The 16,197-nt window shown below is 52.4% G+C and overlaps 1 protein-coding gene across 6 annotated transcripts in view; it reads right to left on the bottom strand.

The window, feature by feature from the left end:
* The window catches only part of GPSM1 (G protein signaling modulator 1), a 71,325-nt gene that overhangs the window by 47,622 nt on the left and 7,506 nt on the right, over positions 1–16,197 (bottom strand). The window contains exon 1 of one of the 6 annotated variants that reach the window (XM_084494266.1): positions 9,491–9,508. The exons of 3 other annotated variants lie outside the window; for them this stretch is intronic. Coding sequence is in view for 1 of the 3 variants with exons in the window: in XM_084494260.1 (XP_084350386.1) it covers positions 1,998–2,155 (158 nt within the window). In the remaining 2 variants the exon portion in view is untranslated. Of the gene's footprint in view, positions 1–1,997; positions 2,225–8,995; positions 9,087–9,490; positions 9,509–16,197 lie in introns of those variants that run through there. 2 more of the 6 variants (XM_084494267.1, XM_084494260.1) reach the window with 2 other exon arrangements.

The following is a 16,197-nucleotide window of genomic DNA, read 5'->3' as shown; positions in this document are numbered from 1 at the left end:
GAGACGCCTCTCCTCGTCAGGAAAAAAGCTCAGGGCTGCTCCAGAGCAGGGCTGTCTTTGGCCAGAAGCACACATTCACTTGAAAGACCCCAAAGAAGCTCTGCAAAGTCCATAAACGATCCAAGCAGTTCCTGCTTGTCCCCAGTCTGCGAGAGGCAGACGCACGGAGCACGCGCCTGCCTGCTGAACCAAAGCCTCCCAACCTGGGCAGGCACAGCCTTCTGTCCCCCCCACCCCACCCAAGGTATTAAATTTCTCTTCTGCTGACACACAGGCAACACGCCTGGGCCTGCACCACCTCAGCAAGCACTTCTGCTCACGCCTTAATACCAGGAAAGAAGATTCCCTCCCTCCTGAGCCAGCACATTGCTGCCGACAGGCTGAAGGTGCTGGGCTCGGCCATATGGCGTGGCTCAGAAGGGACGCTGCAGGACACGAGCTGCTTTTCTTACTTCCACAGCCACAACGCCGAAGCTTGATAATGCAATTCCCCCACCACACAACCTCGCGGCTAACAGCGCTGTGTGTGTCCCCAGCTGGGGGTTTGAGCAAAGATATGGGAGAGAAAAATAGAAAGAAAATAAAATTCACTTGGAGCAGCCCCTGCTTGTAAGCATTGCCCTCAGTCTGTGCAAACCACCCGTGCAGATCTGCACGTTGCTGCAGCCAGGCAGGACTTCCAGGCTCTGGCAGGATTCACAGATGGACTCCAGGCCCACCACAGGCAGCCAGGAGGCTCTGACATCCCCCTGAGGTGCACAGGTCCCAGACCACGACAGGAGCACACCAAGCAGAGTAAAAAGGTTTGTGTGAATGCACGGAGAGGACAGACCTCGTCAAACCTAGCCAGGTGAAAATAAAGCGTTAAAGATACCAGTTGTAATGCACGAATTGATTAAAAGCAGCGAGAGGCCAAAGATAAGCCTCATGTTTGGCCACAGACGAGTTAGGCAATCTGCACAGCGTTCTGCCAGGGGAAGGAGTGAATGGCATCATGCTGGCAGAGGACTCTCGGCCCCCATCAAGGCGACAGCTGCGAATTTCACAGATGGGAGCGGGTGCTGCTGCCGACACACGCTGGAGGGTGACCCTGCGCCGTGCGGGGACAATGCAGCACACACAGGGCCACCCTCCCTCCTCCTTCACGTCTTCTTTGAAGGATAACCGTGATCTGAAGGCAGAAGGAGCCGAGACGACCAGGAAGGGCTGGTATTGCCTTAACGACGAGATTTCTCGGGGTCATTCATCACTGTCAGACAGCAGCTAATGACGGCGCGTAGCACGATTGCCTTGTGGCTGCCTTGGAAGCTACTGAAAGAATTAGAGAGCAAAAAATGTGCCTTTACAAAAGGTGCACAGCCGAGACACAAGGACTCTTATGCAGCATATATTTTCAAGCAACACAGCAATAAGGAGAAGGCAGCGAGGGTCCCAGGAGTGCTGGGGATGCTGAGAACACTGCCAAGAAAGAAACAAAGCAAATGGCACGGGGTGTTATCAGTGCTATTAACAACAATCACTGTGACTGCTGTCAAAACAGCACTATATATAGGACTTCTGTGATGATACAGGTCCCCAGAGGGGAAACACCGCTCACGGCACGGATTTAAAGGCTTGGAGCTACAGTTTGACCTCCCAATGCCCTGCTTCCCCCAAATCTTTGCATCTTCCTTGCCAAGCATTCCAAGAAAACAACACTGCATGGGCAGCATCACATTCACCCTCTCCCTGCTAGCTTAAAAAACACCACTGCACATTTCTTTTAGCCATTCTGGAGGATCACCAGCTGCTGCAGACCCGAAGCTCAGGGCTGCTGCTGCAGCCACGTCCCAGCCCTCGGGTCTGTGCCTCGGCCCCACGTCCGCCCCAGGCAGCACAGGGGCGGAAAACGGGGAAACCACAGAGCGATCGGCAGCTCAACCCTCCTCGCTCACACCTCCTCGTCACCCACTTGGTCTGTCTTGCTCACAGAAACACACAGGCATCCATATACTTACTGCTGCCTGAAAAACATTTGTTCGAGCTGGAGCTCCTGGGAGGGCCAGGATGAAGTGATTTTCACCGCAGTCTTGATAAAGGCATGAAACGAGAGAATCCAGAGGGGAGAACTACGGGGTGTTCTGGAAGCTGCTGGGCCTGCGTGCTGGCTCCACATCTCCTCTTCCACTGGCTGATGGTAGCGTCAGTGCTCAACAGTACTCATTTCAGTTAATTGCTATCTACCATTAGCTGCAGAGTACTTACAAGGGATTCAATTCCACTGCATATTTGCTAATAAATACCAAATGACAGCGAGGAAGACAGCTGTATTTAGTTGCATTTACCCTCTTATTAGCAGAGCTGAATGCAACCCCATTTCAAGTCATAATGGCTCCGACAAGCTGTGTCATTGTCAGAAATTCAAATTCAAACTTCTGCTGCCTGCTTAAAAGCAGAAGTCAGCCAGCGTTCCCCTGCTCACACAGCTCCCCAGGGACCACGTGTAGGGTCTTGTGCAGCCAAGGCCATGTGGAATGACTTCCTCCGGGGCTTGGGTTCATAGGGATGGTGAGACCTGAAGGCACGTGGGATTTATTTGCTGTTTTAATAGCATTTTGTGAAGCATTTATTGATGCTGAACTTGTACGTGTAGAGACTTTTTGATCAAAGGACTGCAAAAATAGTTACCATTGTGCCTTCATAAAATATTACCCATTTGGAGCACGAGGAAGCCAAAATCCAGCAAGGAACTTGCCCACAGTAAGTCAGTTGTAGAGGATGGACAGGAACCCATAAATTAATGTTACCATTAAGGTGTAAATGTCATTTCAGCTCATCCTGGTTAACAGTTTTAACAGTTGATACCCAGATCCAAAGCACTTAAACTAGATGTAAAAACTTCCCAGGACCTATGGAAATTAAGATTGAAGAGATACCAGTTTGGACAGCAATTCATTAAAGCACATTCTGATTCCCAACCTGAACAAATCCAGGGAAACCTATGAACTGATCAAGATGCCTCAGAAGAGGGACTGTGCAAGAGAACTCGCTTTCAAGAAGTGAGAATGAATCCTTCTCATCCTGCTAAATCCTTCAAACGAACTCACTGATTTCAGCACAAGGAAAAACTTCCTGAGTTTTGCAAGAGCATTCTGCTCGCTGGTACGCTGCTGGGGCCCTCAATGAAATTAATCCATCACGCAGCAGTGAAACAACACTCCTGGGATGATTTCACCAGAAGTGAAGTGCTATTTCCCTCAGTCACTTCCAGAAACCAGAGGGCAACAGAGGACGCGCAGCCTGAATGGCTTTTCATTACAGCGTTACTTTGGCAGCCAGGTCACACACACATCCTCTCGCTGAAGTGTGTGCTCTGATTTAAATCCGCACCGCTCCTGCTACAACACACCCGGAGTTACAATCACGATGTGCGTCAGGAAAACAAATTTGTTTACAAGCAGTTGACTCACCAGCAGCCATACACCGAAGGCAGCTGACCAGCTCGATACAATTTTTCTGGTGCTATTCACCTCCTTTCACCCACCAGCATATGGGGCACATTCACACCAGATTTGTTACTGAAAAAGGATGGATTCTGGTTCGTGGGGGCTATTTTTTCTAATTCTGAAGCACTGCCCAGCCCCACACGTAATTCCTGGACCCCCCTGGCAGCAGGGCCAGGCTCAAGCCCACAGGGCTCCAGCTCACACAGCCCCAGCTCACAGAGCCCCAGCTGCACGGGCTGAGGAGCCTTCGGAGACTTCCTATCCTCCACAACCAGACAACTTTTCTGAAGCTTTCTGAAGCCAAGGAAATCAGGCTGGTTTCCCCAGAAACGCAGAGGCCACGGGCCCAAGTCCTTCCTCAGCCTGAGCTGCCTGGAAGCCCCCTCAGCTGCAGCCCCCCTTCTCCTTCCTCCCTCCAGCTGCCAATTTCTCCTGCCTCAGAGCACCGACCGTGGCAGGAAAACAACTGCACAGTGACGAGATGCTGCCAAGTCCCAGCAAGGGCAGGAATACGGCGTGGTTAACCCCTGCCTGACAAAAAAAGCCCCCTCTGCCTGCTGCCCCAGCTGCCCCCATGCAGAAGGCCTCATCCTGAACCAGCCCCGTATCCACCCAGCTCCAGCACCCAGGGGCTTCATGCCCTCACTGCTTTGCTCCTGCCCACAGGCCCAAGGCAGGACAAACAGATCATCGTGGTGCGGGGCACAAGGCAACAGTAATGAAGTTCACACCACAGTTTTCCCACTGGTTCCTCAACACCTTACAGCCGAGCTGGTGCTGTTCCCTTCCCGGCTCGTCTGCTTCCCTCAGCCCCCAGCCAAGCATTTTGCACCTTTGGGATCCTCCTGAAGAGCCACCCAGGCATCAAACCTGAGTCACTGAGTGATCACAGCTCACCGAGAGGCCTCAGAGCACCGCTCACACTTGAAAGGGGCCTGGATGTGCTCTCAGCAGCAGGAACAGCAGGAGCCAGACCCTCCCTTTATGATCTGCAGAGCTCACTGAGAAGCCATCAGCAGGAACAGAGGGATCAAGGCCATGAATTCAAACAGGTGACAATTCCTTTTTTCAGACTCCCCCAGGTAAAGGCAACGAAGAGGGTAACACCAGGCCAGAGCACCCCAGCAGGACAGATCTTCCTTGGCCGGGGTGCAGCAGAGCAGGATGCAGCAATTCTACACTGCTCCTCTGCAGCTGTTTCATGCTCCAAGGGCTGTTGAAAGCACTGTCAAGATCCCCCTGAAAATTTCTGGGGTGCTGAATATTCAAAGTTAACCTAGACACATGTACACTTAGAGAGCTGCCTTGCAAACTCAATGCTCAGGCATAGGATGCTGCTGCTCCCCCTGGCAGTTTCACAGCCCCAGGGCACCCCTCTGGATTTCCTAAACACAATGTTCCACACGTCTGAAAAGCCAGGAAACTGAGGTCCCCTGAGAGCTCAGATATCAGCCAGGAGAGCTGTGCAGCCCTTGCCAGCATCTCTAGACAGTTTGTGCAGCTCCTCTGTGCAAACCCAGACTCTGCACAACAGCAGCAAGAGTGCTTTTGCATTCTTCATGACATTATAGAGAATCTGTGTGCACCATCAGATTAATCTGCGAGCCCATAAATCAGAGTGTGGCAGGATTCCCAGGCGGCCAGGCAGTTCACATGCAAGGTGAGAATCATGCTCTGCTCATCTGAGAACAGACCCACTGTCTAGCACCATGTGGCACAGCATGCCAGGCGTCTGCTGGCTCTGTGGGAAGCCCTGGAGCTCCAGCATCCTGCAAGCTGGTTTTCCTCCTTCCAGAGGATCATACAGCTTAGTCCTCCGCTGCATTTTCCAGAATTCTCAGCACTTCTGTCCTGGCGTGGCTTTGCAGATAACACCTACCCCAGGAATGCTTGGATCCACCACAACAAACATCTGCACGGACCAAGCATACGGAGACAAGTCCCTGCTCATCCCCAGACACGGCACTGCATGAGGTTTTGCTCCAACATGGTGATATCAGTGTGTAAATCCCATGTGAACAGCAGGCAAGTATGCCTCACTGTGTGAGCCAGCCTCAGAGCAAAGCACGGTACGTCTCTGCAGCTGTGGTATAGACGCTGGTACTGTTCCCTCACAGCAGGAATTTGTATAAAGAGTTTGTTTCTTGGAAAGTCTCCCAGGATATGGCAAGAACATTATTACTTTCCCTAGTAATTTTCCCATTGCTAGCACAAAATCATGTGTTAGTCCACACAATGATTTGGTTTTTAAGCAAACTGCAAAAATTATGAGCAAAGACAAAAAGATGATGTCCTTTTTATGTTCCTTGGAATTGAGCCTTGGGTAAGAGGAAGAAAAGGACGAAGCATCATATTTAAAATAAATAGTTATATTTTTAAGGTTTTATTTCTATGCCAAAAAGCCTTTTCTGTTTTCCTCTAGAGTAAAAGACTGCAGCACATCCAACTGCAGTGAAGTACCCAAGACTCCTCCAAAGCTCAGCACCTCTCTCCCATCCTAACACGACCCCTGTTGCACCACAGCAGCTGCTCTCCCACCCCTAGGGTGCTGGGTTGGGTTCTGGACCAGGGAGAAGACACCAAATAACCCAAGCCCTCTAACAAGGACAGCTCTCAGACTACACCAGGCCCAGTACAAGCAGCATTGCCATGCAATCGTGCATCCTGCCCAGGGATGCTTGATTTTGGGCACAGCACAGCCAGCGACACTGCCAGGAGCTCGCAGCAAGACTGCCGGGGGTCTGTGTGCTGCCCTGGCAGCAGCTCTGGCTGCTCCATCACTGAAGAAGAATCCAAGCTAGAGGAGGTTTATTGAAGGGTAAACCACCGGTGATGTTCTTGAGAAAACCAGCTCAGAGCAGGAGCAGCTCCGCAGCTTACCGGGATGCTCTGTCATTGCTGCAGCCAGCCACAGAGCCGTACCTCCCCCTTCCAAACCAAGCTTCCTAAGGCCACGTTCTTCATCGTTTTAACTTCCAGTTCCTTTTTCTCCCTCCCTCATGTTTCTTTCACACCCTCACCTTCCCTGCTGCCACACAGTACACCCAGCACAGCATTCGTTACCATGCACGTAGGAAGGATGAAGCCATAGGTTTAATGTTCTGCCATTACTACCTGCTGACAGAAGCCTACAGCTGAGACAGAATGAGAAACAGGCAGAGACCTCCCCACGGACCTGTTTTAGGTTTAGGATGGCTCCTTGTTGTAACCTGACAGGTGCCATAAGGGCTGTGCAGAGCGCAGGCTGTGCTGTGGCACTGGAAGAATTCACTGCTCCCTCTCCCTACTGCTGCTGAAGGAGGAACGAAGATAACACCAGGGTCACACACACGCCCAAAGCTAGGGAGCTCATTCTGTACTGACTCCTGAATAATGCACGTCTTCAGAAAAATCTCTGCTCCTGCACGGAGACAGCTTCATCTTCCAGGGAAATGCAGACAGGGCACGCCAGCAGGCTGCGCTGAGAGACGCGCTTCAGGAGCGCAGACAGCAGCAACAGGGAGGGCGAGACAGGCGACGAGACAGCTCCTTACCTCAACCCGAGACAGCTCCTCACCGTAACCCGTCAGGCCCTGGAGGCTGCTGGCACACGGGAACACCACCGCTTTCCCCCAGGGTTTGTGTGCTGGAGGAGCCGGCCTGTTTTAACGCAGGGCACTACGGAACGGCCGCATTCGTGCTGTACAACAGCCTCCAAGAGCCTTTCAGGAGCAGTTACATCCTCCAACACACATGGCTTTAATTGGTAATTCGCTTTTTTAAAAATTCCAGTCACATGTTTGGAGCTGTTACTTTTCTCTCCCATGTGTATATATATATATATATTTACGTCTCCTGTCTCTGTGCCACGTTAGCCTCAGGCAACCAGCTCTGGGAGGGAGCCGACAGCCTCGACAGATGACTCAGTTCTCGTTTGGAGCCAGGACTGTGCAGCTTCTCCTTCCTCCCCTTCCCAAGGCTGCTGGCAGTGCAGACGACCCAGCCCTCAGCAGATGAGCTCTCCCCTTGGAGCACAGAGCTCCTCCAGGCACACCTGGGGCCTGATCCTGCTTCTGCAGACCTGAAAAGACTCCCTGACGTCCCACGGATCAGGTCCCTCAGAAACAGATCTCTACCCCAGCAGAACATCAAGTGTTCAGTGCAGGAGAGCCGTGGACAGGTCATGCAACAGCTTTTTTTGCTCCTCATCCTTGCGACACCACCTTTGGCTTCACATTTGGGTGCTGGGGCCAGCAGACAGCGGTGACACAGAGCCCAGAGCAGAGGGCACCAGCAGCACATGGCCCTGACGATGCTTCCCCCAGTCAGCAGCCCCTCCAGCACAACAGGACCCCTCCGTGCAGGGCTGCTATCAGACATCCCCACAGGTTTCATGGGTTTGCTTTTCCCAGCACCCATCATTCCCCCAACCCTGCAAAGCTCTGAGAGCCAGGGGCATGGCTGAGGACGACTTTCTGCCAGAAACACCAACACCAAAAAATAGTTTTATTGAAGGAAACGCATTTTGCTGAGCGAGTTTTCATTTTCCTCCAGAACAGCAGAGGAAAAGCTGGGTATTTTCAACCGTTTCACTCAAGCACGCAATCGAAGCTCCCCGTCGAGCACAACCTCGGAGCCGGGGGTATTTGATGGCATGCTCACACTGCTCACAGTCCCAGGGGTGCACTTGAAAGGGATGGACGCAGATAACGTGACAGCCTCCCTTTCTCCAGTGCCCTTACCCAGCAAAGGATCAAACCGCACGCTTCAATCACCTCTTTCCTGCTGGCAGCTCCCTGGATCACAGCCCTCATGGAAGCAGCTGATGCAGGAGCTGGCCAGGGGCTGCAGCCTTAAAATTCTGGCTGCAGTGAACTCGTCTGTTTTATTAGTTAAATGGGCAGGGGCTCAGACACTCAGTGGGACAAGCAGGCCAGGAAACGCCTCGAGGCACACACGGGACTCTCACAATTCCAGGACGTTCATCTGCATTTAACGTGGAAGTCCCTTTTCACTCGCCCTGAGCTCCCTAAGCAAGCTGCTCCTCCCAGAAACCACAGGGACTTTTTGTCAGAAAGGGAAGAGAACCACACTTTGCTTACGATGCTTGAGATTTCCATTCATTTAGTCACTGGGGGTTTGCATTTCTGCTTTCATGCTGCAGAAAGCTTGGCCAGTAAACAAGCCAGAGCCGATGGCCTCTGTGTTTTGCGGCAGGATACAGCCCCCAGTCCCTTCCCTCAGTACAGATCTCGGTACAGAAAGGGGTTGATTTCTGGCACAGCGTGAGCTGTGATAACTTTACAGGAACCCAGAGAGAGCACAGGAGGGACAGGACCCTTCCCAGAGCACCAGCAGCTGGTGCCCATCCCAGCAGCTGTATTTCTCTCTCCACCTTCCACAACATCCCAAAGACAAGCTCCATGCAGCCGGGGCACCCAGGAACCCCGCTCAGTTCCCGTGTGATTTAACCCACAGCTGATTTTCTGGCAGGGGACATTATTCTCTTACTGATTCTCTTTTAAAATTACCTGCTCTCTTTGCGCTGGCGAGACAGATAACCCCACAGAAGCACACATCCCCAAGCACTCCAGCAGCTCAGTGCTGTTCCCCTGCCTTCTCCCAGCTGATGCCTGGTTGCCCTGAGAGCCCAAATCCAGACCTCCCAGCCACCCAGGCTGCTCTTTTCCTCTCCCCAGCCCGTGGGTTGCAGCAGCCCCACCACATCTGCGGGGCACACCTCGCAAACAGGCAGAGCCTGGGCTTCAATTCCCCAGCTGCTGAATTTCTAAACAACATCTCGCTCCCTCCCGCATTAAGCAGAACAGTAGCACCATTGTAATGTCATGCGTGCGAGTGCTGTGCCTGCACAGCTCCCTAAAACAAACCCAAGGTCTCCAGCTCCTAGCTAACCTCATTGATGCGGGTACGGAAGCACCGAAGGGAAGCGGTGGGAGTCAGGACGCTCAGTTCCCAGCTCTGCCACCTATATTTGCTTTCACCCCAAAGGATGTCCAACTTCTCACCCTTGAAAACAGGAACAGCATTTCCCAGCAAGGCTGCAATAAAACACGAATGTTCACTAAGCACTCGGCGCCTGGAAGGGATGTAACCCTTCGAGGATCCGCTCGGGTACAGCGGCGTGGGACGTTCGGCAGCACCGTAACACAAACCACGAATAACAGTAATTAGCAAATAGCCACAGAGAGATGAATATTAATCAACATCTTCCAGCTCTCCTCAGGCACGAATGGAGGCTCCACGGATGAGGTTGTTCTTTGGGCACTCCGACTTGGCAGCACAGCTCACAGGACAGCAGCCTGGATACTCGAAGAGCAGACACAGCCCAGCGGTCAGCAAAAACCTCAGGGGTGTTGAGGACACTAAGGGAACGTATCCTGATGGAGCAGCAAAGCAAACCCCGCAGTTTTACCTGTAAACACGCACAGCAAACCCCTCCACTCTACCTGGAGTTGGCACAGGTTTATGTTTTAATCTATGCATGGGGAAACCCCACTGCATGCACACGCAGGCCGCTCGCCTGTCCCAGCTGTGCACAAGCACCAGGGAGGCAGCAAATCAAGTAATTACCCCAGGTCTCATCACGGATCAGCAGCAGGAGCCGTGTCCACAGCGAGCTCAGCACAGCACCCAGGAAGGGAGCTCGGGGGCGATGCTTAGCCCAGGCACCAGCCCCCTCGGCAGCTGGAGCACGGGAGGGGAGCGGAGCTGGGTCCCCAGGGCAGGCGAGGAGCCCGGCACGGCGCATGTTCAGGGCTGCTTCCCAGGGGCATAACGCAGCCGGCATTTTCTGCAGCTCAGGGAGCAAACCGCACAGATCGGCTGACGGCACGAAGTTTTATCCATACATTTTTCAAAGCAGCTTCCAAGGCAGAACAGCTGCTTTCAGGTGGAGCCAGGGCTCAACGTGAAATGGCTCCTACACCGAGGTATGTCAGTGGTATGCACGCAGATTAAGGAAACAGCCTTAAAATGGGGGAAATGCCTTTCTCCTGCAGCATCTGGAGCAGAGGTGCGTGTACAACAAAGCCCCAGAGAAGAGCCACACAGTGAACCGGGCTGCTCCAGAGGAATGCAAAGAGCAAGAGGAGAGCACAAAGGGAGACAAGACAATCAGATGGCTGAAATCCCTGCGGGTGTAGCAGCTGCACACACCTCCTGGCTCACAGCAGAAGATGAAGCTTCTCGAGATTATGAATGATGTAGCTGAGAGTCAGAAAGCAAAGGCCTGTGGTCCCAGTGCCTGTCTTCCTTGGACAAAATCCTGAAAGAAAACTAGGAATGGAAGACTTGAGCTATTTATTTCTACCCTGACAGTAGCAATCAGATAGTAGCACTGCCTACCACATAATTCATTCAGGTTTTGTGCTATTGCTCCAGTGTCTGTGGCTTTGCTCCTTGACAGGATCTTTTTATTTCAGTGAAAATAAGGAAAAAAAAATGGGTATCAACAAGACACCTCAGTACATGCTTCCTCCCCCATTTCCAGGCTTGTGTGGGACACAGATCAGCCAGACACAAGCAGTATCAGGCCACAACATCAGTTTGGAGTTTGACTACCCATGTGGAGGGCTCAGTGCCATGCCTCAAATATTTATCTTAGGAAGAGCCTGCATTGGCCCCGTTCCTGGAGGTGAGCCGAGGCCCTCACTACCATTGTGCCCCCACTGGCCCTGCCATTCCACCCCAGCAGACACCAGTTAAGCAGCATTGCAGCACAGCTCCCTCATTTACTATCGCCCTTGAAACTGCATTGTAATGATAAATTTTCACTTCCTTCCCTAGGTAGTTGCACAACGCTGCCAGGCATTGCTCAGCCAGCAGCTGTGCCTCCCTCCCACCTCCTCAGCAGGGTGTCCCCTGCCTTACACTGCCAGCTCATGGTGCTGGACGACAGATGTGGCCTCTGCAGGTAGCCTGCCAACAGGATTCCTCCTCCTTTCTTCAGCTTTCAGCAGGAGAAGGGAAAAAAAATCCTGCTTCCACCACTTGAATTCTCAGCCAGTTAGAAAAATTGGCTCCCTCAAGTAATGTTTAATTAAGAGTATCCTAAAGGAGAGCGCAGCTCGGTGAATGGAAAGCTCTCCCACTGACGATATATAAATAGCCCAGGCCCAGAATAAAAGCCCCACTTTGTGGTCGGGCTCTGCAGCCCGCATGCCCAAGTGCTGTTTGTGTTGCACGGCTTCGGTCGGCGTGTTTGGGAACAGGGAAGTGGCTTCGGGTTCTGGGAGCTGGGCTGGCCCCTCAGTGACACACGGCTGGCCTGGGAGGAGGGAGACAAAGGACACTCGAGCAGCAATTTGGAGACAGAGCTGTTCTTACAGCAGAACAGCATTAGGAGTTAAATACAACAGCCCCGACTTGAAGAAATGGTGGCTCCTCGCAGCGTAAGGCCTGACAGCTCAGACTCACTCTTCAGGCAAGGCTGAATGCAAGCCTGGACATCTCCAGAAGTGCAAAAATACAAAAGGGCAAAAAAGCAGCTACACCAGCACAAAGAGATGCAGTTTATGTTCTCTGATCAGCCAGCTCTGCTGGAGCGTAGGCAAGGCAGCAGGGAGCATGAGAGCACAGGCTGCGAGGCTTCAGACATGCCCCTGTTTGCTCTAGGGAGAGCACAAACTGCACATAGCTACGGTGCACTAACAAAGCTGTTTTGTGTAAGATCAGGAATAAATCCAGTGTCTGGGACCTTCTCATCACTGACCTGGAGAAGGGGAATGCAAACCGAGCTGCGCAGCCAGCTCCCGTCTCCTTCGCCCAGATATTTCTGGTCTCCCATCGCAGCCAAGTCTCTGCTGTCGTCACCAGAGCAGTCGTGGTTCAGAGGAATACCCACAAAGGATTTTTTTTTAAATCACTCTAACAACAAATAGTTCTCTCAGCCTTCATAAAGGGTTCTCATCCTTTGGTGCAGTAGGCACCGCTTCCCTCAATTACCTCACAAATAATAGGCAGCAGATCCCCGGTTAGTTACATCCACCAGGAAAGCAGAAATTAATTACACCCGAGATGATTTTCATAAGCAGGCAGTGGTGCAGGTGCCACCCAAAGCTCTGACCAGCCCCGGATCCCGCAGGAGCCAGAGCAGGACTCCCTCATTAGATAAGCAAATCGCAGCACCTGGGCACTGCAACCCACCTGCAACCTGGTGGCAAGGGGCTGTGAGCACCACGGGCCCCAAGGACCTTCACCATCATTATGACTCCTCCAGCCTCGTGCTTACAGCCGGGGCAGCGCCGCTCACTCTTCCTGCAGCATCCCAGGATGAAAGGGTCAAAGGCTGCCTCCCTTCAAACCCACACCCAGGCCCTGGGGTGGCCAAATAAAGTGGAAATGTTCCTCTGTTGGCTGGAAGAGGCTTCACAAGGTGTCAAGACAAGAAGCATAGGGTCTGGTGTGCAAGTCAGCTGGCACAGCATGGGGAAGAGCAGCTCAGCATCCTGACTTGTATGTGTATACACTGTCAGATTAACTCCCCTGAGACAATCGGTTGTATTGCAGCAGCACCTAGAGGTCAGAAGACAAAGACCGTGCCGTGCTAGGCACTGTACACATTATCAGGTACCTCCCCTTCCCAAAACACAGGTGAGGAGCTCTCTTTCCCTATGTCCCACAAGGTGAAACGTGGGAGAATCGAATGGGATGCTCAAGGCCCAGAGACAACCTGCGTAAACCCAGACACCAACTCCCAGCCCAAGGTTTGCTCTGGGATGAGCACATGGCTCACAAACGCTGGACCTACGAGCAAGTTGTTCAAAACAGTTCCAAAGAGATCCCAACAAAACCACTACTGCAGACTAAGCTACCAGGGAATTTTTGCCCAGGTCACCTACTGTGCAGCACAGCTATTTTAGAAATGTTTGTCCTGTTTTGTTTGTTTGCCTCTGTTTAAGAACATCGCTCTGCCATCCCTCTGCCAAAATCAGACCAACTGCACAGGCCTACAGAAGAAAAATCACTGTTTTAGACAAAAAAAAAATAATCTCAAATGTAATAAGCAGTTTCAAGATGGATCTACAAACTCAAGGGACAAGGAAGGGCCATTCCCAGCACCCTGGTGGTGCAAAGCACCACATTTTCATTGATGCACCAACTCATCCCCACTCCACAAAACCCCGTCCAGTCACACCAGTCACACCACGGCTGTTCCGGCGGGTTGCCCGTGTTCTGGGACATGGGCACAGCAGCCTTTGGGCCATGGGCATGCAGCCACAGCAGCTGACACCTCCGGCAGGCACCCAGGTGCTCAGCCAGCCACCAGCACAGGGCACGATCCCTCTCCTAAGCCCCACTACTTCCACCACCAACTTCCAGGGGCTGCAGTAGCTGCTGCCAGCAGCACAGACCTGCAGCGAGTCCACCCGAGCCCCTTCCCTGTCCTACAGGACAAGCAAACCCTCCTCTCCCCTGCCATGCCCTCCTCCTGTGAGCCAACAGCCCTCCTACCTTCATGCTCAGAGGATTTCCAGCAGGGCACAAAGCTCTTTGTCACCACACTGCTGCTCCAACCCAGCCCAAGTTAATAGAGAGCCAGTAATTATCAGCAGAAGGCTTATTCGTGTGAACATTCAGGAAAATTCCCAACAAATGCCAGAAGTCGCACTGCCAGCGGTGCTAATTTTTATCTCTGTGGGTAGGCAGACAGAAAATATTTGTCTTCTTTTTAAGAGGTGGTATTCAATTGTATCTTAAAAGAAAACAATGCACAACTTTTTTTTTTTCTTCTGAATGAACAGAACACAACATTGCTTTTAGTATTACATCAAGCCTGTTCTTCTAAAGTTGTGAAAGTTACTGAGAACTAGCACCCGGAAAGCAACTGGAGGATCCCAGGGTGTTGATTCCTTGGACACCCATGCAAAGCGAACAGGAACTGTTCCAGAGCAAAGTCCATCCCTGTGGTGGAGTTTTTCCCACAACTTGCCTTGTAAACACAGGTTTATCCTGCCTTAACCCTGTGCTGAGTTATGCCCTCTCTCGCTGCCTTCAGCAGCAGAAAGCTGACAAGTCCCCCACCTCAGTTTCCTAGCAGAACAGGAGAAAGCCACCATCTCTAGAAAGATCCCCGGTGCTCTCAGAGAGCTCTCTAATTACCCGGCGCACATTCAGGTCAGGTACCCACTGAAGTGACATTAATGAGTGAGATGGAGACTGTTTACAACACAATCAAGAGAAGTTCGTAAACATGACAGCAGCCAGCAGCTCCCCTGAACACAGCACCGAAAGAGAACAGTGAAGGAAGAGAAGGGGAGGCCTAGGGGGGACACCAAGGGAAGGAGGAACGAACTAAGCAAGTTTTTATCTCAGTTTTCACGTTCCTAGGGAATCATCTGATGGGCTCGGTGCTGGCCACTTCCCACCCCTTTGAGGCCAGCCAGCACAAAAAGGCAAGCCAGACTCTCTACGACACAGAGAAGAGGAGGACACCTGCTGCCAGCAGGCCCCAAATGCTCCCATTTCACTGCACGCTTCTCTCCAGCCCAGCCTTCTTCCTCTCTCAGCCCCCCTGCCCACACAGGGGCCCACGGCAGGTCTTACACCAGAGTTACTGCTCCGATGGAAAATAAGTACACACGGAGAAAGACTTCGATACTGTTTGATAGTAGTCATCATAGCTTTACTACTTCAGAGGCACCCGAGCTTCTGTCACCCAGGGCTTAGAGTCACCTACTCCGAGCTAGAAACTTCTCCAGGGCAATGCCAGTGAAGTTACAGAGAAACTTCCAGAGTTACAGCCCCAGTTAGCAGCGCAGGAGAGGCGGACAGGCTCCCCTGGCACACGCTTCCAAGGCCTGCAGAGCGCTGCAGGAGCTGCCCAGACCAAGTCACATTTCCCACTGCTCTTCTGCACGGCTGGTAGTGCTGCCTGTGGTGCAGGACAGGCCCACAGGGGGGGTACACAGCCCCCCACCAGGATTTCCATCCCCAAAATGAAAAGTCAATTCCCCAAAAAGTTTTCAAGAAGGAAAAAAAAAAAAAAGAACAAAAAAGATCAAGCCTGATCAAAAGCCAGTGCATTTCCCTGCAGCTCCTGGGGCAGGCAGACCAGTGGCTGTAACCGCATTGACTTTTCATTTCCCCAGGAACCGATATACCAGAAAGCACCTGCTTTCCTTACAAACCAATGCTTGGAAGGAGACATCCTACTAATTGCCATTCTAATAACTGCAAAACAGAGAAAATGAATTGATGGCAAACTACTATCTTGCATATAGCACGAGTATCCCCCTCCCATGCAAACACTGCGTTACCCCCACTTGTGACTACTAGAGGAGAAAGAAAACACAACGAGGCTCTAACAGGATGAACAACACTCCAAGCAGCACTGCTGGGCCTCAAATCACCTCCTGCTCAGACTTCTTGATTTTTTGACCTGGACGAAGAGGAGAGCCAAGCCCCGGTGTTTGCACAAAGCCCAGAGAGCCTGAAGCTCTTTTCCCCAGCCTCACACAAACCCGTGTAGCGCCCAGTTTTAAAGCTGAGCCTTGAAGTCTCTGCAGTGCGACTGAGAAGCCTCCCATGCAAACGCCCAGCACGGGCGAGGGCTCAGCATCCTCAGCACCCATGGCTCCGGGCTGCAAACCCCGGCACCCCCCCAGCATCCTCAGCCCCTTCCCGGTCCCGGGCACCGGGCGAGAGCCGCCCCACGGAGGGAGGGGGGGGGGGGAGCGCCACGTCCCGGTGTCTTTCCCCCCGATCCACCCGG

Source organism: Aythya ferina (assembly GCF_964211825.1).
Source record: "Aythya ferina genome assembly, chromosome: 20".
NCBI classification, from domain to species: Eukaryota; Metazoa; Chordata; class Aves; order Anseriformes; family Anatidae; genus Aythya; species Aythya ferina.
The sequence above is the reverse complement of the archived record's forward strand: the minus strand, read 5'-3'. Positions and strand labels throughout refer to the sequence as shown.